Source organism: Mustelus asterias, chromosome 7 (assembly GCF_964213995.1).
Source record: "Mustelus asterias chromosome 7, sMusAst1.hap1.1, whole genome shotgun sequence".
Lineage (NCBI taxonomy): Eukaryota > Metazoa > Chordata > Chondrichthyes > Carcharhiniformes > Triakidae > Mustelus > Mustelus asterias.
This window is the reverse complement of record NC_135807.1, coordinates 13,549,676-13,573,290: the sequence shown is the minus strand read 5'-3', so window position 1 is coordinate 13,573,290 and position 23,615 is coordinate 13,549,676. Positions and strand designations below refer to the sequence as shown.

Here is a 23,615-nt window from a genome sequence, read left to right as displayed (position 1 = left end):
ACTGTGAAAGTCCATAAGACCATAAGACATAGGAGCGGAAGTAAGGCCATTCGGCCCATCGAGTCCACTCCACCATTCAATCATGGTTGATTTCAACTCCATTTACCCGCTCTCTCCCCATAGCCCTTAATTCCTCGAGAAATCAAGAATTTATCAATTTCTGTCTTGAAGACGCTCAACGTCTCGGCCTCCACAGCCCTCTGTGGCAATGAATTCCACAGACCCACCACTCTCTGGCTGAAGAAATTTCTCCTCATCTCTGTTCTAAAGTGACTCCCTTTTATTCTAAGGCTGTGCCCCCGCGTCCTAGTCTCCCCTGTTAATGGAAACAACTTCCCTACGTCCATCCTATCTAAGCCGTTCATTATCTTGTAAGTTTCTATCAGATCTCCCCTCAACCTCCTAAACTCCAATGAATATAATCCCACGATCCTCAGACGTTCATCGTATGTCAGGCCTACCATTCCTGGGATCATCCGTGTGAATCTCCGCTGGACCCGCTCCAGTGCCAGTATGTCCTTCCTGAGGTGTGGGGCCCAAAATTGCTCACAGTACTCCAAATGGGGCCTAACCAGTGCTTTATAAAGCCTCAGAAGTACATCCCTGCTTTTGTATTCCAAGCCTCTTGAGATAAATGACAACATTACATTTGCTTTCTTAATTACGGACTCAACCTGCAAAGTCCCCCAGTCGCCACACTCCGGCGCCTGTTCGGGTACACCGAAGAAGAATTTAGCATGGCCAATGCACCTAACCGGCACGTCTTTTGCACTGTGGAAGGAAATCGGTGGAAACCCACGCAGATATGGGGAGAATGTGCAGACTCTACATAGACAGTCACTCAAGCTGGGAATCAAACCCAGATACCTGGTATACTGTGACATTGGGGAAACTATGCAGACGCTGCGACAACGGATGAATGAACACCGCTCGACAATCACCAGGCAAGACTGTTCTCTTCCTGTTGGGGAGCACTTCAGCGGTCACGGGCATTCGGCCTCTGATATTCGGGTAAGCGTTCTCCAAGGCGGCCTTCGCGACACACGACAGCGCAGAGTCGCGGAGCAGAAACTGATAGCCAGGTTCCGCACACACAAGGACGGCCTCAACCGGGATATTGGGTTTATGTCACACTATTTCACATAAATATTTCTGCTTTTTTCCTCCTGAGTCTTTATCATGCGATCCTAGAATCAGAATTTATGTCACACTATTTGTAACTCCCACAGTTGCGTGGACCTGCAGAGTTTCACTGGCTGTCTTGTCTGGAGACAATACACATCTTTTTAGCCTGTCTTGATGCTCTCTCCACTCCCATTGTTTTGTTTCTTAAAGACTGGATTAGTTGTAAGTATTCGCATTCCAACCATTATTCATGTAAATTGAGTCTGTGTCTTATAAGTTCTGTTTGTGAACAGAATTCCCACTCACCTGAAGAAGGGGCTCAGAGCCTCGAAAGCTTGTGTGGCTTTTGCTACCAAATAAACCTGTTGGACTTTAACCTGGTGTTGTTAAACTTCTTACTGTGAGGCAGCAGTGCTAACCCCTGTGCTGTCCCACTGTTAGCATAAATTTAGGTTGTAGGACACCTGTTTTGTGGCGCCCTGTGTTTTTTGCTGGTAAAAGTTTGGTAATGTCTCTGGTAAAACCTTGGGCATGTCTCCATAACAGGTTTGGGAGATGGCAGGTCACAATTACATTTGTCTTAATTTGCAAATTAAGACATTAATTCTTTCCATTGTTTATATTGTGGCTCAGTTCAGTTATACTTGGTTATTGCACTGATGTGACCCAGTTTAGTAGTATGGCAAGGTGATTTGTAAAAGCTCTTAGTGCTACTTTCATCCTGATACTTATTTTGGATTTTGTGGCTGTATTTTCTAATGCTAGAATTCTCATCATCACATTGAAACCCAGGTCTATGATTCTATCAGCTGAACAATTGGAATTATATTTAATATAAATGGATGAGTGGAGTTGTGGACACTGGCGTCCTGGAACTCAATTAAATGAGCAGTATTGAAAACACATTTGCACTCTGAGAGGGGGAGAGGATGATCGAGAGGATGAATAGACTGAGACTACACCCTTTCACATCACTCACTTGCCCCGAGGGCTCCATCATGTTGCAACATTCCACCATCAACTGTTGCCAATGTTAGCAAACCGTGGGATCCTGGTTCCTTGTTGTGGCACACCCTAGGATTCCGCTCACTGTTGCAGACACTAGCACCCTTCGTAGTGCTGTTAGTTCATGTGACTTTTCCACTCCTGCTGTTGACAGATCCACTCTTTAGCCTGCAATAGCACCTCCCTTCCCCGTAGCCTTTTCTTTTGAGAAGGGCAAGAGCAGCGATGTTGTGGGCCCGCCATTATCGCCACAGAGCTCTCTAAATCATGGTGTAATCACTGGGATGATGCTGTTGCTGGGGCTGTTTTATTGAATCCCTTCCTTCCAACAGCATGGGAACATTATTATCACAAGGAGGACTGGAGATATTCAATACAAAGACCCAGTGTCACATTCTGGTGTGAATTAAGAACGGCATTATCCGCATATCAAGAGCTAATAAAGTGATGGTGCTTTCTCTCCTGACCAAATCCTGTAATTTTCTGTCATCCTAGTGCCAGTTATCACTCCATGCCCCAACCCCTTCCAACTATTGTGAGATCCCAAGAACAATTATGTAAAACCAATACTTGTGTGCTCTTCTGTCGTGCTACCAAAGCAAGTTTGTGCTCTGCAATGAAATAGAAAGAAAGACTTACATTTATATGGTGCTTTTTGTGACCACCGGATGTCACAGAATCAAGGCCTTTTGGTCCATCGTGACTGCACCAGCTCTCTGTAGGAGCAATTTAACTAGCTTGGCCCTGTAAATTCTTCCTTTTCAGGGAACAATCTAATTCCCTTTTGAGTGCCTTGATTGAACCTGCTTCCACCACATTGTCACACAGTGCATTCCAGGTACTGATCACTCGCTGTGTGGAAAAGTTTTTCCCCATGTTGCCATTATTTCTTTTGCTAATTACCTTAAATCTGTGCCCTCTCATTCTTCTTCTCATTTTCCACCAATAGGAACAGCTTTCTCCCGTCTCCTCTGTCCAGGCTGCTGATGATTTTAATTACCTCCATCAAATCTCCTCTCAACTTTCTCCGAGGAAATCAGTCCCAACTTTTCTAATCTGTCTACGTAACTGTGGTTACTCATCTCTGGAACCATTCTTGTGATTTTTTTCTGTACTATCTCTAAAGCCTTCATTTCCTTCCTAAAGTGTGGTACCCAAAATGGGCCACGGTACTTTAGTTGAGGCTGAACCAGTGTTCTATACAAGTTAAAAGATGCTTCACCAGTAAGTAAGTACTTTCTGAAGTGTATTTACTGTTGCAAAGTAGAAAATGCGTCAACAAATTTGTACGCAGCAAGCTCCCATAGACATTGTCATAGCAAAATAATAATGGCCAGATCATCTGTTTTTTGATGTTGAGTGAAGGATAAATGTTGGCCAGGGCACTAAGGAAAGTTCCGCTACGCTTTTTCCAAATAGTACCATGGGATCTCTCACATCCACTCGAGCAAGCAGTGGGGCTTCAGTTTAACATAAGATCTGAAAGACAGAGGTTCTGCCAGTGCAGCGTTCCCTCATATTTTTAATTTTTTTTCATGGGATGTGGGCTAATGTCCTTGAAGGAAGAAAATCTACCTTCCTATTTGTCTGTCTCGCATGTAACTGCAGACCCACAGTGAAGAGGCTGATTCTTTACTGCCCACTAGAATGTTTACATCTGCAACAGGTAGATTGGCGGGGAGGATATCAAGTAGGTTTTTCCCTCTTTTTGCTTTCCTCACCATCTGCACAGACCCAGCCTAGCAGCTTTAGGACTTGGCCAGTTCAGTGGCCAACAGTACTATCAATGGTGTAACTCTTGGTGAGTGGTGCTGAAGCCTCCAACCCAGAGTACATTCTGTGTCCTGCCAATCTGTCTTTTACCAAGTGGTGTTCACTATGGAGGAGTATCAGCTGGGCAGATAGGTGGTAATCAGCAAGAGGCTTCCTTGTCCATGTCTGACCTGATGCCATGAGAATTCATGGGATCTTGAGTCAACGTTGAGAGCTAACAGGGCAACTTTGTCCTGACAGGATACCACTGTGCTGCCACCTCTGGTGGATCTGTCCTTTTGCTGGGACAGGACTTCCAGGATGGGACATTGTCTGTAAGATATGACTATGTCAGGCTGTTGCTTGACCTGTCTGTTGGACAGCTTTCTCAATTTTTGCTGTTAGAAAGGAGGACTTTGTAGGGTCCAATAGTGTTGGGGTTGCCATTGTTGTTTCTGGTATCTAGTTTGATGTAGGGTAATCCATCCGCTTCATTCTTTTTTGTAGACTTTGTTGCAGATTTAATAAAACAGTGGAGTGCAAGACCATTTCAGAGCGCATTTAAGAGTCAACCGCATTGCCGTGGTCTGGAGTCACGTGTAGGCCAAACTAGGTCACAATGGCAGATTTCCTTCCCTAAAGGGACATTCGTAAATCACATGGGATTTTACGACATTGACAATGGTTTCATGGTCACTGTTAGTGAGATGAGCTGTTTAATTTCATTTTATCAACTGATTTTAAATTCCACCACCTGCCATGGTGGGTTTCAAATCCATGTCCCCAGAGCAATAACCTGGGCCCATGGATTACTGGTGCCACCGACATTGCCACTACACCACTGCCTCAACTAGCATGTCAGTTGTTTCAATTTTTGAAATCCTTTTTCAAAGATTTGAAATCCTTGGAATGGGACTTTAGTCAGGAATATTGTGATTTGGAGGCAGCAATGCTGCCAATTGTGCCACAGCTGTTGCAGTTCTTCCAATCTGAAACTAATGCACCAAATGTCAACAAACCCCCAACACTAAGCCTCACATGTCTAGCAGCTATCTATATAGTGACTACCACCTTATTATGTATCTTGGCCTATAAAGAAGGTGGAGAGTAAAAAGTAAATAAAAGAATGAACATACAGTGATCAAGGCCACAATCATTTATGATTCTCACGGCATTTGATCTCCTAGTACTGGTAGATGTTTACGCAATGGAAATTGATTAAATCCCTACATTTTGCACTTCAATGAATGGCATTTGTTCCATGGTAACAAGAATCAACAATTTGGTTTTTCTGGTTTGTTTTGTCATTTAATCAGATCATTCCTGATCTATATCTTAACAATATTTACCCACTTTTGTTCCCTATCCATTAATCCTTTTCTAGGTGCCAACTGTGACTCAGTAGATAGCACACTCGCTTCAGAGTTGTGGCTTAAGGCCAATGCAGGACTTGAGCAGAAAAATCAAAGCTGGCATCCAAGTGCAGTCCTGAACGAGTTCTGCATGAGCTTTCGGAACGTTGTCTCTTTCCAGGTTAAAGTCCAACAGGTTTATTTGGTAGCATGAGCTTTTGGAGCATTGCCCCATCATCACCTGATGAAGGGGCAACGCTCCGAAACCACATACTACCAAATAAACCTGTTGGACTTTAACCTGGTGTTGTGAGACTAACTGTGCCTACCCCGGTCCAACGCTGGCATCTCCACATCAAGACTAGCACTGTGATGTTAGGAAGGGATTTCAGCTTTTTGATCGCCAACAGTGAAGGAATAGCGACATAGTTCCAAGTCGTGATGTTGTGTAGCTTGGAGGGGAACTTGCAATAGATGTTGTTCCCATCTATTGCTCTTGCCCTTCCCGGTGGCAGTAGGTTTGGGTTTAGAAGGTGCTGTCGAAAGCCTTGCCGAGTTTCTGTGGTGCATCTTGTAGTTGAAACATGCTGATGCCACAATGTTGGAGGGGGAGGCCGTTGAAGAAGTAGCTGAAGATGCTTGTGTCCAGCACCACTCCTACAGTCATATCCTGGGACTCATCTGGTTCCCTAATATCCGTACGGGAAGGAAATTTGTCATCCTTGGCCTGGCCTATGTGTGATTCCAGATCCGCAGTAATGTGGTTGACTCTCAACTGTCTTCTGAAATGTAGGGATTGGCAATAAATGCTGGCCCAGCAGTGATGCTCACATTCCCTAACTGAATTTTAAAAATACCCCATCGTATTTCTATAATTTTAGATATTTTGATTAGATCGCCCACTCAACTATCAAAACTGAAGGGAATAGAAGCCATATTTATAAAACATGACCTCTTAATTTACTGCTTTAAGTCCTGGTATAATTCTGGTAAATTTATGATGTCCCTCTTCCATTGTCACTATTTCTCTTCTGCAATTTGGGTGTATCAATTCTTGCTTAACGTTGCTGCCCTCCTAAAAAGTGCGACTTTAAATGAATCCGATTTTCCCATTATAATTAATGTAAAAACTTCAGTTAGGTTCTGTAGTACCTTTTCCCTCAGAAAAAACACCTTATAAGTTGAAATACAGTACAAGTTCAATAAACAAAACAGCTTTCAAAACAGAATAAAAGAAAATAAATATACTAACTCTTTATACTTAGCTTCTGCTTGCCACCTCTTGCTGCCCATTCCGCTCACCATCTCCCTCTCCCTAATCCTCCGGCTTCCTGACGCTCCCATGAGCTAGTCCTCCATCTGGCCATCCCTCCCACTCGCCACTTCCCTCTCCCGAACCCTTACCATAAGCAAGGGCCTGGGAGATGAGAAAGGCAGGGGCAACCTGAGAGCAGCTTTGAGTTGCAGGGTTGTGGAGGTAAGCCAGAAGTGGGAGGGTTGGAGAGCAGGATTGAGAGCGGACACTCCAAACCAGTGAAGTTTAGGTCACGTAACCCTACATCTTACAGGGCACAAAACATGTTGATGCAAATCCGCAGTGTTAAATGCAAGTACTGGCTCCATTAAAAAGACAACATTAAAACAAATCAACTTAAAATGGAAAAACTTGAAGTGAGGACTTACTGCAATCAAGAATGACAATAAATGTAGCTATGCTGGTTTTAAACATACTAGGCGGTGGTTTCAAACAGTGATGGTACTTTCTCCACCCCCACCCTCGCAATGCTTCCATTCAGGGGGCGGCACGGTGGTTAGCACTGCTGCCTCTCAGCGTCAGGGACCCGGGTTCGATTCCTGGCTCAGTTCACTGTCTGTGTGGAGTTTGCATGTTCTTGTGTCTGCGTGGGTTTCCTCCCGGTGCTCCGGTTTCCTCCCACAATCTGAAAGACGTACTGGTTAGGTGCATTGACCCGAACAGGCGCCGGAGTGTGGCGACTAGGGGAATTTCACAGTAACTTCATTGCAGTGTTAATGTAAACCTTACTTGTGAATAATAATAAATAAACTTTGAACATTCTCTGTAATTATCCTGCTCATCCACTCCAATCCTTGCTGGATCCAGTAACTATTCAGCAAAACCAATCAAGTTCCTCCTGTAGTGCTGTCAGAATAGGTTTGTGATACATGCATTTATTTAGGGGGAGATGGTGGCATCACTGGACTATTTTATACCAGAGATCCAGGCTAATGCTTTGGGAACATGGGTTCAAATCCCACCATGACAGCTGGTGCAATTTAAATTCAATTAATCAATCTCAAATTGAAAGCCATGAGACTATCATCAATTGTTCTAAAATCCATTTGGTTCACTAATATCCTTTAGGGAAAGAAATCTGGTGTCCATACCTGGTCTGGCTGATGTGTGACTCCAGATCCACAGTAATGTGTTTGACTTTCAACTGCCCTCTGAAATGGCCTAGCAAGCCATTCAGCTCAAGAGCAATTTGGGATGTTGAACAAATGCTGGCCTTGCCAGTGGCGCACATCCCATGAAAGAATAAAAGCAAACATGTTCTAAAAGGGTCCAGTGAATGGAGGGATGCAACTCTTGTGAGGTGTTCAGAAAAAGCTACTGGCACGCTTAAATCCTGGTTAAATGTTCAAGATGATGTTAACAGAGATCATCCCTTACCACTGACAAAGGACCACTTTGTGACACTTGAGGCAGTCTTTGCCTTTCCAGCATTGGCTTGTTCAGTCATTCAGTGCAGCAAATTATATCATCTGATCTCACCAAAGTTCTGAGGCTGCATTACCATCTCTCGCAGATGGATGGGTGCGAGCCAGGAGAGACAAAAATAATCAAGAAGGCTAATAGAATTTTCTTTACCTCAAAGGGGTTGGAGGTGATGCTTCAGTTTTTTAGAGCCTTGATCACAGCTTGGTCACATCTCATCTGGAATACTGTTGATTTTTGGTCACCTAAACTTTGGAAAGATGTATTGGCCTTGGGAAGCTCACAGTGCATATTTACCAGAACAATTCAAGGCAGTAAAAGTTTAAATTGTGAGGACAGGTTGCATAAACTAAGCTTGCGTTCCCTTATGTTTAGAGGTTTGATGGATGATTTAATTGAGGCCTTTCAAAATTTGTTCTTTGGGCAAAACCGGCACTTGTTGTTTGTCTATTCCTAGTTGCACTTGAGAAGGTGGTGGTGTGATGCCATCTTGAACTGCTGTGGTCCATGTGGTTTAGGCACACCCACAGTGCTGTTGGGGAGGGAGGTCTAGGAATTTGACTCAGTGATATTGATCTAATGGTTATAAAGTTTTAAGTCAGGATGGTGTGTGACTGGGAGGGGAATAGGTAGATGGTTATGTTCCTTTGTGTCTCCTGTTTTTGTTCTTCTAGGTGGCTGCAGGTTTGGAAGGTGCTTGCAACAGCAGCATCCACAAAAACACTTTCCTCTCTGATTTATTTCCTCTAGAACAAAAGGAAATAAAATTAGAGCTTTGTCATTTAGGAGTGAAATCAGAATAAATCTTTCATAAAAAACACGATGGAGTGGCACAGTGGTTAACACTGCTGCCTCACAGCGCCAGGGACCAAGGTTCGATTCCTGGCTTGGGTCACTGTCTGTGTGGAATTTGCACGTTCGCCCCATGTCTGTGTGGGTTTCCTCCGGGTGCTGCGGTTTCCTCCCACAGTCTGAAAGATGTGCAGGTTAGGTGCATTGGCCATGCTGAATTCTCCCTCAGTGTACCCGAACAGGCACCAGAGTGTGGCGACTGGAGGATTTTCATAGTAACTTCATTGCAGTGTTAATGTAAGCCTACTTGTGGCACTAATAAATAAATAGGAAACACAATTTCTTGATATGTAGCACCCACCACACATTCCCAAAAGAAACACTACAGATGCTGGGTCAGTTTAGATTTTTAAGAGATTGATGGATTTTAGTTGAGTAAGGGTATCAAGTGATTTGGAGCAACGGAGAATGGATGACATGGAAGAAAGTTAACGGGCTATTGTTCATTTGTATTATAGAACATCGAACAGTACTGTGCTGTACTGTTCGATGTTCTATAGTACAAATGAACAATAGCCCGTTAACTTTCTTCCATGCCATCCATTCACCTTTGCTCCAAATCACTTGATACCCTTACTCAACTAAAATCCATCAATCTCTTAAAAATCTAAACTGACCCAGCATCTACTCATCCTGAAAACACCCGAAATATCCCAAAGTTTCTCTATTTATTTGATATTCGGTTATAGTAAGCTTCCTTTTGCTGATGATTGACCATTGGATGTATCCATTCCCACAGACTAATCAGGGGAATATAGGGAGTGGAATATGGCTGTTTGGTTTCAGTTCAGGTGCACCTTGATTATTGCCTGTATATGTTAATGAAGATTGCTTCTTTTGATGGCAGGAAATTCGAAATGAATCTCAAGACTTCCCGTATAAAGTAGCCAAATATCCAGAAAACCGGGTTCGAAACAGATACAGAGATGTCAGCCCTTGTAAGTAGAATGTTGCAGAAGTTGTGCTCTGTAAACGCCACATGGCTTAATCCACAGACAGTTGCATGTTTCAGACATATTGGTGACATTAATAATAAAGTTAACATATGTTAAATTCCTGTCAATCTCTTGTCTTGCACATGCAGAGTCAAAACTGTGTTGCTTTCAGATGAAGAAGGCAACAGTAATTGCTCTGGGGCACACAGATGTAATTCAGCCCCATTTTAAAGTTGTACATTTATTTTTCTGAGTGCAAATTTTTAATGGCAATCATCTGGTGAAGGGACACGAGTGTTTTTACTAAGACCTAATGTGCTCTCTCTCAAGTGGATTTAAAATAATCCAGGATGCTATTTGAAGATGAGCAAAGACATTTACCAAAAGTTCCGAGTGAACCGGCGCCATTAAAAAGCAATTTATTTAATCATTTATCTCATGACTGTTTGTGGGATCCTTCTTTGCATAAATTGGCTGCCACTATTGTCTACATTATATGTGTTACACTTCAAATGCATGTAAATGGCTGTGAAGAACCTTGGGATGTCTTAGGCATGATATGAATGCAAGTTTGTTCTTTCGCTTGAACGTACCTGACTCCATACGCTGGTCTAATTAGTGCATGTTGGCAGATAGTTCTACAATGGGGGTTGCATCCTCACCCCAGGGCCAGAATCTTAACACCTATAATGCCATCCACTCCACCCCCTTGCAGTGGATGGAGATTTGGCTGGCCGCTAAATTCTCTGACCTTACTGCAGTGGGAGTGTGGCATGAACGGCAGGTGAGATCGCACCTTAGGTGTTTGGGTCAATGTTTATCCAGCAGAAGTCACTGCACAGGTCTATACGGTTAAACACTGTTATTGTTTACATAAAGAATTCTGATCTGTGCAGGCGTGAAGATTAATAAGTACCTAATGTGGAACATGTCAGTTCTATGCAAATTTCACAGCCGTCTGCTGGTTGTTGTTCAAATGGAATGTGAAAGTGTTTCGGCCGTTTCCAGTAAATAGTGCTTTCTCTTAACGATTAACTACCGTGAGACAGAATCCTCTGGAGAGTTCTTATCTATGTCAGCTGTGATCTATCTTTTCCTTGCAAGTTGCATCAGAGTGTATTATACCTATAAGGTTAAAGTTGAGGTTGTAATTTATTTACGAGCTCACATGATACCTAAACAATATTGAGTGGACCAAGAGTAGCTGTCGATGTATGTTGCAGCCTTGAAACTATACTAGCAGATCACCCAGGCATAGTGGTATTATCACTGTATTAGTAATCCAAAGATCCAGGGTAATGTTGTGGGGAATTGGGTTCAGGTCTCACCACGGCAGATGTTGAAATTTGAATTCAATAAAAACCTGGAATTAAAAGTCTAAGGATGACCATTAAACCATTGTCGATTGCTGTAAAAACCCATCTGTTTCACTAGTGTCCTGCAGGGATGGAAATCTGCCATCCTTATTTGGTCTGGTCTGCATGTGACTCCAGGCCCACAGTAATGTGGTTTACTCTTCCTTCTGAAATGGCCCAGCAAGCCACTCGGGGCAATTAGGGATAGGTAACGAATGTTAGCCTAGCCAGCAATGCCCACATCCCATGAACGAATTAAAAAATATATAAATTTTCATCTAGAAAAAACAACCTTAAGTGTTCAAAGCTCATTGTTTGCATAGCCTCAGAGTGGTTCAGCAAATATTTTCTTCCACTGAATTTTCAACACAAACATAGAGGTTTATGAGTAAAAATGAAGTACAGTCTTCATACATTGTAGCTGTTATCTTTTTTAACCTAAAAACAAAGAAACCCAACTTAATCACAGATGTCTGTGTGTAGTTTGTAATGGAAACATAGCATTTGTTGATAAATTTACATGAATGTCAGATTGGCCTACATTTAACCTTACCTCCTAATTCACCTCCTAGCATAGTTTTAAAGTCTTTTGGGGAGAATAAAAAGCAAAGGAGTTCTCAAAATCTCTTGAGGACAAGGGAGCGCACCCTGTACACATGTGACACCGGTAAACAGGTTTGAGTACCTGGAAATTGTGCATGCTGCGCATGTTCAGAATGCACAGATGTAGTTGAAGACCTGTTTAACTGTTGACTTAAACATATACAGTGTCAGCCATGACATTTGTGATGAGGCCTTAAAAGTAAAAAATGCAGTGAAGGTTTTAAAGGGACGCAAAGGACAAGCCAACGGGTAATTTCTACAGCATTATTGTGACGATTGCTCTCTTAATTTTATTTAAAACTTTATTTTGGACAAATGAGGAACACAATTGTTCAAGAAACGGTTTGACTAATTCAACTAATTTATCAGCATAACGGAAAAATGTTTATACACAAATTGTAGACAAATCATTTCCTGTTATAATTCTTCATTTAAATTGCAGTGGGGAAAAAATATTTATGGATGGGAAGTGTATATACAGAATTTTTAATGACTGTATTATGTGTATTTGTTAACTTTTATAAAATTGAAGAGATTGGAAATGAGACTGAACTAATTAGAAGGGACGAATGTGTGCAGCGTTACACAATGTATGTTCAAATATTCTGTATTCCACTGAGTTACACAGCTCTGGCTGAGTTCTACAAATAGTAAGAGCTGATGTTGTAAAATCCGAATTGAAGATTAAAAAAAATGATTTACTGGCTGGAATTGTGCAAGTTAAGTATTTTGGCATTTTGTTCTTCAGTTTACAGAGTACTGTGTACTTGGTTTGAATGTAGGATTCCAGTTTGTGTTACAAGTAGACTGACTATAAATATATCTCTTGCACTTCGTATCCAAATTTAGATTTAAAAAAAAAGTCATTCTCATGATGTGGGTGATGCTTATTGCCAATCCCTAATTGCCCCTGAGAAGGTGTTAGTGAGTTGCCTTCTTGAATCCTGAAGTGCATGTGGTGTAGGTACACCCACTGTGTTGGTAGGGAGAAAGTTCCAGGAGTTTGACCTAGTGACTGTGAAGGAGCGGAGATATATTTCCAAGTCAGGATACTGTGTGGCTTGGATGGGGACGTCCAGGTGCCGGTGTTTCCATGTGTCTGCTGCCCTTGTCCTACATGATAGTGGTTGTGGGTTTGGAAGATGCTGTCTAAGAAGGCTTGGTGAGTTCCTGCAGAACATCTTGTAGATGGCACACACTGTTGCCACTGTTTGTTGGTGGTGGATGAAGTGATTGTTTGTGGATGGAGTGCCAATCAAACGGGTTACTTTGTCCTGGATGGTGCCAAGCTTCTTGAGTATTGGAACTGCAGTCATCCAGGAAATATTCCATTGCAATCCTGACTTCTGCCTTGTAGATGGTGGACAGGCTTTGGGAGTTAGGAGGTGAGTTACTCGTTGTAGGATTCCGAGCTTCTGACTTGCTGTTGTAACCAGGGTATATATAAGAACATAACAATTAGGAGCAGGAGTAGGCCATCTGGCTCCTCGAGCCTGCTCCGCCATTCAATAAGATCATGGCTGATCTTTTCATGGACTCAGCTCCATTTACCCGCCTGCTCACCATAACCCTTAACTCCATTACTGTTCAAAAATTTATCTATCCTTGCCTTAAAAACATTCAATGAAGTAGCCCCAACTGCTTCACTGGGCAGGGAATTCCACAGATTCACAACTCTTTTATGTGAAGAAGTTCGTCCTCAACTCAGTCCTAAATCTGCTTCCCCTTATTTTGAGACCATGGAAACAACTTCCCTGCTTCTATCTTATCTATTCTCTTCATAATCTTATATGTTCCTATAAGATCTCCCCTCATTCTTCTGAATTCTTCTGAATATGTGGCCAGTCCAGTTCAGTTTCTGGTCAATGTTAACGCCCAGGATGTTAATAGTAGGGATTCAGCAATAGTAGTGCCATTGAGTGTCAAGGGGCAATGGGTAGATTCTCTTTTGTTGGAGATGGCCGTTGTCTGGCATTTGTATGGCATGAATGTTACTTGCCACTTGTCAGCCTAAGCCTGGATGTGGTCTAAGTCTTGCTGCATTTCGATTTGATCTGCTTCAGTATTGAGGAGACATGAATGGTGCTGAACATTTTGCAGTCACCAACGAGCATCCCCACTTCTGACCTTATGAGGGATGGGAGGACACTGATGAAGCAGCTGAAGATGACTGGGCCTAGGCCACTTTCCTGAGGAATTCCTATGGTGATGTCTGGAACTGAGATGATTGCCCTCCAACAGCCACAACTTTGTGCTAGGTATGACTCCAATCAGCGGAGAGTTTTCCCCTTGATTCCCATTGGCCCCAGTTTTGCTAGGGCTCCTAGATGTCGAGGACAGTCACTCTCACCTCACCCCTGGGCCAAGTGGCCAAATGTTGCACACAGTGCTCCAGTTATGGTCTCACCAAGGCCCTCTACAATTCTAGTAAAACCTGCTTGTTTTATGTTCCATTCCTCTTGCAATAAACACCAACATTCTATTTGCCATCTTAATCGCTTGTTGGACATGCATAATAATTTTTTGTGATTCATGAATCAAGATGCCCAGACTCCTCTGTAACCACCGAGTTCTGAATTTTTTCTCCATTTACTGCTTTTCTGTTCTTCCTGCCAGTTCACATTTACACATGTTATACTCCATCTTTCAAATGTTTGCTCATTCGCATAATTTGCAGACTCTACTACTACTTGACGACTTGCTTTCCTATCTATCTTTGATTTTGATTTGATTTATTATTGTCACATATATTAGTATACAGTAAAAAGTATTGTTTCTTGTGCGCTATACAGACAAACCCTACCATTCATAGAGAAGGAAAGGAGAGAGTGCAGAATTTAGTATTACAGTCATAGCTAGGGTGTAGAGAAAGATCAACTTAGTGCGTGGTAGGTCCATTCAAAAGTCTGATGGCAGCAGGGAAGAAGCTGTTCTTGAGTTGGTTGGTACGTGATCTCAGACTTTTGTATCTTTTTCCTGACGGAAGAAGATGGAAGAGAGTATGTCCGGGGTGCATGGGGTCCTTAATTATGTTGGCTGCTTTTCCGAGGCAGCGGAAGTGTAGACAAAGTCAATGGGTGGGAGGCTGGTTTGTGTGATGGACTGGGCTTCATTCACAACCCTTTGTAGTTCCTTGCGGTCTTGGGCAGAGCAGGAGCCATACCAAGTTGTGATACAAGCAGAAAGAATGCTTTCCATGGTGCATTTGTAAAAGATGGTGAGAGTTGTAGCGGACATGCCAAATTTCCTTAGTCTTCTGAGAGAGCAAAGGCGTTGGTGGGCTTTCTCAACTACAGTGTTGGCATGGGGAGACCAGGACAGATTGGTGGTGATCTGGACACCTAAGAATCTGGAACTCTCAACCATTTCCACTTTGTCCCCAATTGATGTAGGCAGGGGCATGTTCTCCACTACGCTCCCTGAAGTCGATGACAATCTCCTTCGTTTTGTTGACATTGAGGGAGAGATTACTGTTGTTGCACCAGATCACCAGATTCTCTATCTCATTCCTGTACTCTGTCTCATCATTGTTTGAGATCTGACCCATTACGGTGGTGTCAACAGCAAACTTGAAAATCGAGTTGGAGGGGTATTCATAGGTATATAAGGAGTATAGTAGGGGGCTGAGGACACAGCCTTTTGGGGCACCGGTGTTCAGGCTGATCGTGGATCTTGGTGTCTTGATAAAATTTAGCTATGAAACATTTTGGTCACTTCATCCGAGTCATTGATATAGTAAATAGTTGAAGACCCAGCACTGATCCCTTTGGCACTCCACTAATTACCACATGACAATTTGAAAAAGACCCATTTGTCCCTACTTTCTGCCAATTTTTTATCCATGTTACCCTCTATACCATGTGTTTTTATCTTATCCTTTGACGTGGCACCTTATCAACTGCTTTTTGGAAGTCCAAGTATACCACAGCCACTGGTTCCACTTCATCCACCCTGAAAGTTACTTTGTCAAAAACAACTCTTAAACAGTTGAGCATCATTTTTCTTTCACAAAGAAATTTATGACCACTGCGTCTGGTATCTGAGCCAGTAGTTTTTCACAATCCTAGGGTGCATGCCTTCCACTTTGGGAACTTGTCAACCTTTACATCTAATAGCTTTCCTAGTCTCCTTTCCCTGGTGATAGTGATTGTATTGTCATCCCTCCGTATCCCCTTTTGATTTTCAAAAATCTTTGAGAATTTGAAGATAGACACAAAATATCTGTTCAACGTCTCTGCCATTCCTTTGTTTTCTATTCTCAATTTGCCAGACTCTCTAGACGGCCAAGACTAGCTTTAGCTACTCTTTTCCTTTTCACTTGCGTATTGAGGCTCGATGCACCAATAAAGCTATCATTGAATTAGTCAGTAGAATCTCTAGTATTAACGTTCTGCCAAAAAACATTTGATAATTGATGTACTTCCTTTCAAAAAGTCATTTAGATTTGTATTCCTTTTAATGCCTGCCTGTCCGACACCAGGCCACTGGTGTGCAAAAAAATGAAAGCCACCTTTTCTGGTCCCCATTGGAAAAACTACTCTTGTTTGACGCAAGATGATTGTATCAGGTCTGGAGGAAATTGTGGCTCAGCCAGGACTGAATGTCAGGCAGACCTGCACAGGAGGGGTTGAGAGAGGTGGTGGAGAGGTAGCTGTTGATCTCATTCATATGGAAGATGACTGAATGTCAGTGGGTGATGATAACAAGGAGCAACATGTAGATGAGAGATGGAAGGGGACAGGGTTTGATCCCTGACATGTTTGAGTGGAAGAGGAGCCATAGATGGCAATCAGTTAGGTAAAGTTGAGCTACACAAGGGTGGTGTTAACAAAGCAGGTGTTGGTCGAGGATGGTGTGATGAACTGTGCCAGAGGCAAAGAGAAATTCGGATTGACCACAGTTGCAGAAAGTATTATTTGTAAATTCGGTTAAAGTTTATTTATCAATCACAAGTAAGGCTTACATTAACACTTCAATGAAGTTACTGTGAAATTCCCCTAGTTGCCACAGTTCGGCGCCTGTTTGGGTCAATGCACCGAACCAGCATGTTTTTCAGAATGTGGGAGAGAACCGGAGCACCTGGAGGAAACTCACGCAGACACGGGAAGAACATGCAAACTCCACACAGACAGTGACCCAAGCCGAGAATCGAACCCTGGTCCCTGGCGCTGTGAAGCAGCAGTGCTAGCCACTGTGCTACCGTGCCGCCCCATGACTAGGTTAGGATGTTTTGCTGCTGTCGGAGAGGATGGGGATTAAAATTGAGTTCTGAAAGAGGTGGATTCAGGTTGTTTGGAGCAAAAAGAGACTTTGAAAATGGGATGATAATTGGTAAGGACATTGTTAAGATTTAATTTTTTGAACTGGGGTCTGTTGACAACAACTTTGAAAGGGAAGGTGTTGGTTCCCGGGGAGAGGAAGCCCTCCAAATGGGCTAGACTGATGAGAAATCGGTTTAATAGGGATGAAGTTAAGGAAAGAGCAATTAGGTCTTGGACATGATAAACCTGGGTGGTATTTGGAGAAAAACTATAGAAAGCAGAGTGTTCAAGGACTGGGATGGAGACGTGGGTAAATTTGGCTTTGTGGGAAAGGGAGAAATGGGAGAAGCAGCTGAGTGGATAGCTTTTATCTTTGTGATAGAAAAATCTACGTGCTTCTGAAAATGCTTAAAAAGGTGAGAGTAGTGGGGACAGGGGAGAATAATGTGAGGAGGTGGTTCATAGTGGAAAAACGAATCGAAGGTTGCCTTTCAGGGTGACCATAGAGTCATGGGTAGCTAAGAATGAGACAGATGAAGCCGTGGAAGACTCACATCTCATTGCAAGGCCTCTTCCCTTTGATTTGATTCTCATTGAAAGAGTAAAAGTGCTGTTACCATCGAAGGGACTTTCCACAGTGATTCACAGTAGTTGAAAAGAACAGAGTAATGAAAGTAATGACAACTTCACTTTTTAAAAGAATTCTTTTCGCAAAAGAGGCAGCTGAGGTTTGTGCTTCGCTTTTCCTGGTCAGCTCCACCCTCCAATGTTTCATTCCGTTGTACCTTTATGACGAGCACAAATTTCAATCTATTGGATTCTCCTTTCTCAGGCTCATGATTGACTGCACTAGCACCATTTCATGAATGTTGTAAGTTCATTGGTTTAAAATTAAATTGGTTAAAAATTAATTTTTCGCAGTTGAGTCATTTTTAAATTCATGTTGTCTGTTAAATACTTCTTGGAAAAAATTTGAGAAAAGCTAAAAATTGAAAGAGCTACAGGATCATGCCCTCACTGGTTTGGTTACTGGAAAGATTCCCCACTAACAATGTGATGCCCCAGGTGAAAAATCCACAATTCCTCACAAAAATTCACCAAACCCTAGAGCCATAAGCCTGGGCTTGTCACATTGGGTGGCACAACACTTGGTGATACCAACTTCATCAGATGTGTGGGATATATTCCAGTGAAAACCCTGATATAGATCGTGACAGGTCTTTCTTCAGTTTGTTCCTGCTTTCTCTACACCATCACATTGTGCCTAATACAGTGAAATGAGAATGTTAATTTGCTGCTCAGATGTTTTTATGGGCTGATAGTGATGAAGATTGTTCTCTGTCTTGCCCCCACTCGTAGAATCATAGAAACCCTACAGTGCAAAAGGAGGCCATTCGGCCCATTGGGTCCGACAACAATCCCACCCAGGCCCTATCCCCATAACCCAACATATTTACCTGCTAATCCCTCTAACCTACACATCCTGGGACAATAAGGGGCTATTTAGCATGGCCAATGCACCTAACCCGCACATCTTTGGAATGTGGGAGGAAACTGGAGCACACGGAGGAAACCCACGCAGACACGGGGAGAATGTGCAAACTCCACACAGACAGTTAGCAAGCTGGGAATTGAACCCAGGTTCCTGGAACTGTGAGGCAGCAGAGTTAACCACTGTGCCACATGCTGCCTGGAAGATGCTTGATTATCCTCTTGACCGCACCTTTCAATAGCTATATCTGGGGTATCAGGGAAGATGTGTGATATTGGATTCCTTTGTCCCTTTTTTTTTGGAGCATCTTCCTCTAAGCATTTGGATCCTGAGTCGGGTTTCTGTGGGAGAATTCCTTTCATTTCAGAAGAGGAGCATTGGAGAAAAACGGAAGAGAAAATGCTGGAAATTCTCAGCAGTCTGGCAGCATCTATAAGAAAAGAGCTGATGTTTGAAAAACTTTGACAAAGGGTCATCTGGATTCGAAATGTCAGCTCTTTTCTCTCCTTACAGATGCTGCCAGACATGCTGCGATTTTCCAGCATTTTCTCTTTTGGTTTCAGATTCCAGCATCCGCAGTAATTTGCGTCTATTTATTGAGGAAAAACAGGGCATGTAAATATCAACCCCTAAACACAATTTCTGAAATGCAGGCATGAGGTATAGAAATACTGAGGGGCTGTGTTGGGGAAATACAAAATTGGCAGGTACCGAAAGAAATTTATGTCAGTGAGATGGAGGAAGAAGCATATTGAGAGAGATGAGACAGGCTTTGATTGACCAGCCAACAGAGATGGAATGCATTGCACAGGGAAATACATTGATACAGATATGAAAGATGGATCATGACGAGTGTTCCTTTAAAGTTTGTGAGTGCTTCGCTGCGTAGCAACTGGGAATGTGCCGTGCGAGATCAAACGGGCTGCTCGCAAGCAATCCTAAGGGACTGTGCAGCGCGGCAAATGGGCCACAGGAATTAGAGGGAACATTGATCATGACAAACGCTGGTAAACAACATGATTCAGAATTGTAGAGGCAATTCAAGATAGAAAAGCAAAGATTGGAGCCAAAGAGAAGCAAGTGAATGGATGGGAGTAATTTCATAACACTGGTACACCATAATACGATAGAAAATCAAAATTCATCTCCATTAAAACAAACAGGCAAGACATTTATTTAATTCTTCAACAACCTCAGGTGACAGCAAAAAGATATTTGTTCTAATGGCATGTTGACAAAAAAACTGCACTGTACCATACACTTTGTAATATGTAACATTCATCGCTTAATGTTCTCCAGTGACCTACAAATACGCAAATAATTTTTCTAAAGACCTCTGCTGATAGAATCGCCTATGGAACCATAATATGAACTGTCTAACCAAACTTTCCTTTATATAATCTTATGTTAAGTGACCGTCTGAAAAAACATGCCATGACGCACATCACTAAAGTGATGGAGAAATTAAATTATTTTGCGGAGGTAGTTGGGAATCATTATGCTTCAGCTTCCTTTATTTCATTTTTATAAAGATCAGCATCAATATCTCTAAATTTAAACGTTAGCTTTTACATGTAACATTCCTCGCAAAAGTTTGTGACATTCAGAATACCATGCAGAAAATATGAAATGAGTTAAACTTTAATTCTTGCCATTATAATCTTCTGAATGGAAATTTTATTTAAATGATGACTAAGCACTTCTACAAAAGGGAAACAAACAGGAACAGTCAGGGATTCAGTAAAAGTAAAGTAAAGTTTATTTATTAGTCACAAGTAAGGCTTACATTAATACTGCAATGAAGCTACTGTGAAATTCCCCTAGTTGACACACTCTGGCGCCTGTTCGGGTCAATGCATCTGAACAGCACGTCTTTCAGATTGTGGGAGGAAACTGGAGCACCCAGAGGAAACCCACGCAGACACTGGGAGAACGTGCAAGCTCTACACAGACAGTGACCCAAGCTGGGAATCGAACCCGGATCCCTGGCGCTGTGAGGCAGCAGTGCTAGCCACTGTGCCGCCTTTCAATTTCTCTTCTAGCCAATCCTGATGGACTGGAGTTTGAATAAGTGAGTTGAGGTTATGGAGAACAGGCAAGAAAATGGTGTTTTTTAGGCCGCAATCAGATCGGCCATCATCTTACTGAAATGGTAGAGCAGGCCTGATGGACTGCATTGCTTACTCCTACTCCATTTTCTTATGTTGTGTGCCTATAATGGTTGTTACATGCCAAGACACCAGCTGCAATGAACATTACCATTGTTTTTCCAAGCTTGTATCTTGCCAGTCCTTTATGACACACCAATTTTTTATTCAGGGTTATTAACTACTCTCTGATCTGATCATATTGGGCCTGATTTTACCATTTTCATTCTAAGTGCTGAATCTGGGCGCAATTCATATCCGACTTGGAAATCTGCTTTCAGGTGCCCCCATACGCACTTAGCCTGAAAAAAAACCGCGGGTCTGAATCGCACTGTGGGCAGGGCTTAGCGTGGCCAAAATGATCGGAGCTCTGAACTGTGCATGCGCAGTTGGAAAAAAATTTGAAAAAGTGCGCCCGTGTCAGATCGCTCCCGGGCCGCTTTGTATGGCCCGGGAGCGAAAAGCGAGAGCGATGGCCCCCACAGACATCACTGTCCCCCGTATCCATCCACCCCCCCACCGCTACCCAGACCGATCGCGACTCCCTGCCCCCTTTCCCCCACCGCCCCCCCACCGATCGCCCACAGAGTGGCAGCAGACCCCCCTGAACGCCCCCCCCCCCCCAAAAACAGATATCCAGAGAATAATCTGGCCTCACTCCCCCCCCTCCCCCCCCACAGAGAATGATCTGGCCTGCCTCCCCCTCCCCACCACCGATCTGAGTCAGAGAGCCATTGGAAGCACTGAACTCATGTCTTCAGCAGCTGGAGTGCCCGAAACAGACTTTTTTTCAGCATGTCCATTTTGGCGCGATTCCGGATTGGCGAACGCGGTGGTAAAGGGGGAAATGCTGATAAAGTTGGGCGGGCAGTTCATTAATTCAATTGAAATGCATGCAAATGCATTTAAATCGTCGTTGCGCCCATTTTGGGCGTGAATCAGATCGCGGCATTTCCCGGGCGTCAGTAAAGTGGCCATCTGCGCGGACACGGGCGTGGATCTTGTTGATGGCCTCACACCCGACTTTACCACGTTTGTGTGCCCAAAAACGGGCGTGACGCAACGGTAAAATCGGGCCCATTGTTTCCCTGTTAGATTATTTGTTTCAACTCACTAAGCCTTCTTCGATGGCACCTTCCAAATCCCTGGTCTCAACCACCTAGCGGGACAAGAGCAGTAGATACATAGGAACAAAACCACCTGCAAGTTCATCCTAAATCATGCACCACCCTGACTTGGAACTATGTTGCCTTTCCTTCATTGTCGCTGGGTCAAAATCTTGGAGCTCTCTGATATAGATGAGAAAGCGGGGTGGAATGATGAGTAAGTTTGCAGATGATACCAAGATTGTTAGGGTGGTCAACAGTGAAGAAGAAGGACGTAGGTTACAGGAAGATATAGGTGGGTTGGTCAGATGGGCAGGGCAATGGAATGTGAGGTAATGCACTTTGGAAGAAGTAACAAGACAAGGGAATATTTAATGAATGGCAGGATACTAGAAAGCTCAGAAGAACAGATGGATCTTGGAGTACTTATTCATAGATTCCTGAAGGCGGCTGAGCAGGTGAATAGGATAGTTAAGAAGGCATATGGGACACTTACTTTTACCAGTCTTGGCATAGAGTTTAAGGGCAGGGAGGTTACGTTGGAGCTGTACAGAACGTTGGTTGGACTACAGCTGGAGTGCTGTGTGCAGTTCTGGTACCTCATTATCGGAAGTATGTGATTGCATACAGGGGTACAGAGGAGATTCACCAGGATATTGCCTGGGATGCAGCACTTGAGCTATAAGGAGAGGTTGGATAGGGTTGAATTGTTTTCTTTAGAGCAGAGAAGGCTGAGGGGGGACATGATTGAGGTATATAAGATTATGAGGGGTTTGGACTGGGTGAGTAGAACATAGAATATTACAGCGCAGTACAGGCCCTTCGGCCCTCGATGTTGCGCTGACCTGTGAAACCAATCTAAAGCCCATCTAACCTACACTATTCCAATATCATCCATATGTTTATCCAATGACCATTTAAATGCCCTTAATGTTGGCGAGTCCACTACTGCTGCAGGCAGGGCATTCCACGCCCTTACTACTCTCTGAGTGAAGAACCTACCTCTGACATCTGTCCTATATCTATCACCCCTCAATTTAAAGCTATGTCCCCTCGTGCTAGCCATCACCATCTGAGGAAAAAGGCTCTCACAGTCCACCCTATCTAATCCTCTGATCATCTTATATGCCTCTATTAAGTCACCTCTTAACCTTCTTCTCTCTAACGAAAACAGCCTCAAGTCCCTCAGCCTTTCCTCATAAGACCTTCCCACCATACCAGGCAACATCCTGGTAAATCTCCTCTGCACCCTTCCTTCCTATAATGCGGTGACCAGAACTGCACGCAATACTCCAAGTGCGGCCGTACCAGAGTTTTGTACAGCTGCAACATGACCTCATGGCTTCGAAACTCAATCCGTCTACCAATAAAAGCTAACACACTGTACGCCTTCTTAACAACCCTATCAACCTGGGTGCCAACTTTCAGGGATCTATGCACATGGACACCGAGATCTCTCTGCTCATCCGCACTACCAAGTATCTTACCATTAGCTCAGTACTCTGTATTCCTGTTACTCCTTCCAAAGTGAATCACCTCACACTTTTCCGCATTAAACTCCATTTGCCACCTTTCAGCCCAGCTCTGCAGCTTATCTATGTCCCTCTGTAACCTGCAACATCCTTCCGCACTGTCCACAACTCCACCGACTTTAGTGTCATCCGCAAATTTACTAACCCATCCTTCTACGCCCTCATCCAGGTCATTTATAAAAATGACAAACAGCAGTGGCCCCAAAACAGATCCTTGCGGTACACCACTAGTAACTGAACTCCAGGATAAACATTTCCCATCAACCACCACCCTCTGTCGTCTTACAGCTGGCCAATTCCTGATCCAAACCGTTAAATCACCCTCAATCCCATGCGTCCGTATTTTCTGCAACAGCTTACC

At 43.3% G+C, this 23,615-nt stretch overlaps 1 protein-coding gene across 3 annotated transcripts in view; it reads left to right on the top strand.

Annotated features, from left to right (window-relative positions):
• LOC144495566 (tyrosine-protein phosphatase non-receptor type 2-like) overlaps positions 1-23,615 on the top strand; it is a 73,260-nt gene that overhangs the window by 824 nt on the left and 48,821 nt on the right. For all 3 annotated transcript variants that reach the window (XR_013498286.1, XM_078215681.1, XM_078215682.1), the window contains exon 2: positions 9,671-9,761. Coding sequence is in view for 2 of the 3 variants with exons in the window: in XM_078215681.1 (XP_078071807.1) it covers positions 9,671-9,761 (91 nt within the window). In the remaining variant the exon portion in view is untranslated. The remainder of the gene's footprint in view (positions 1-9,670; positions 9,762-23,615) is intronic.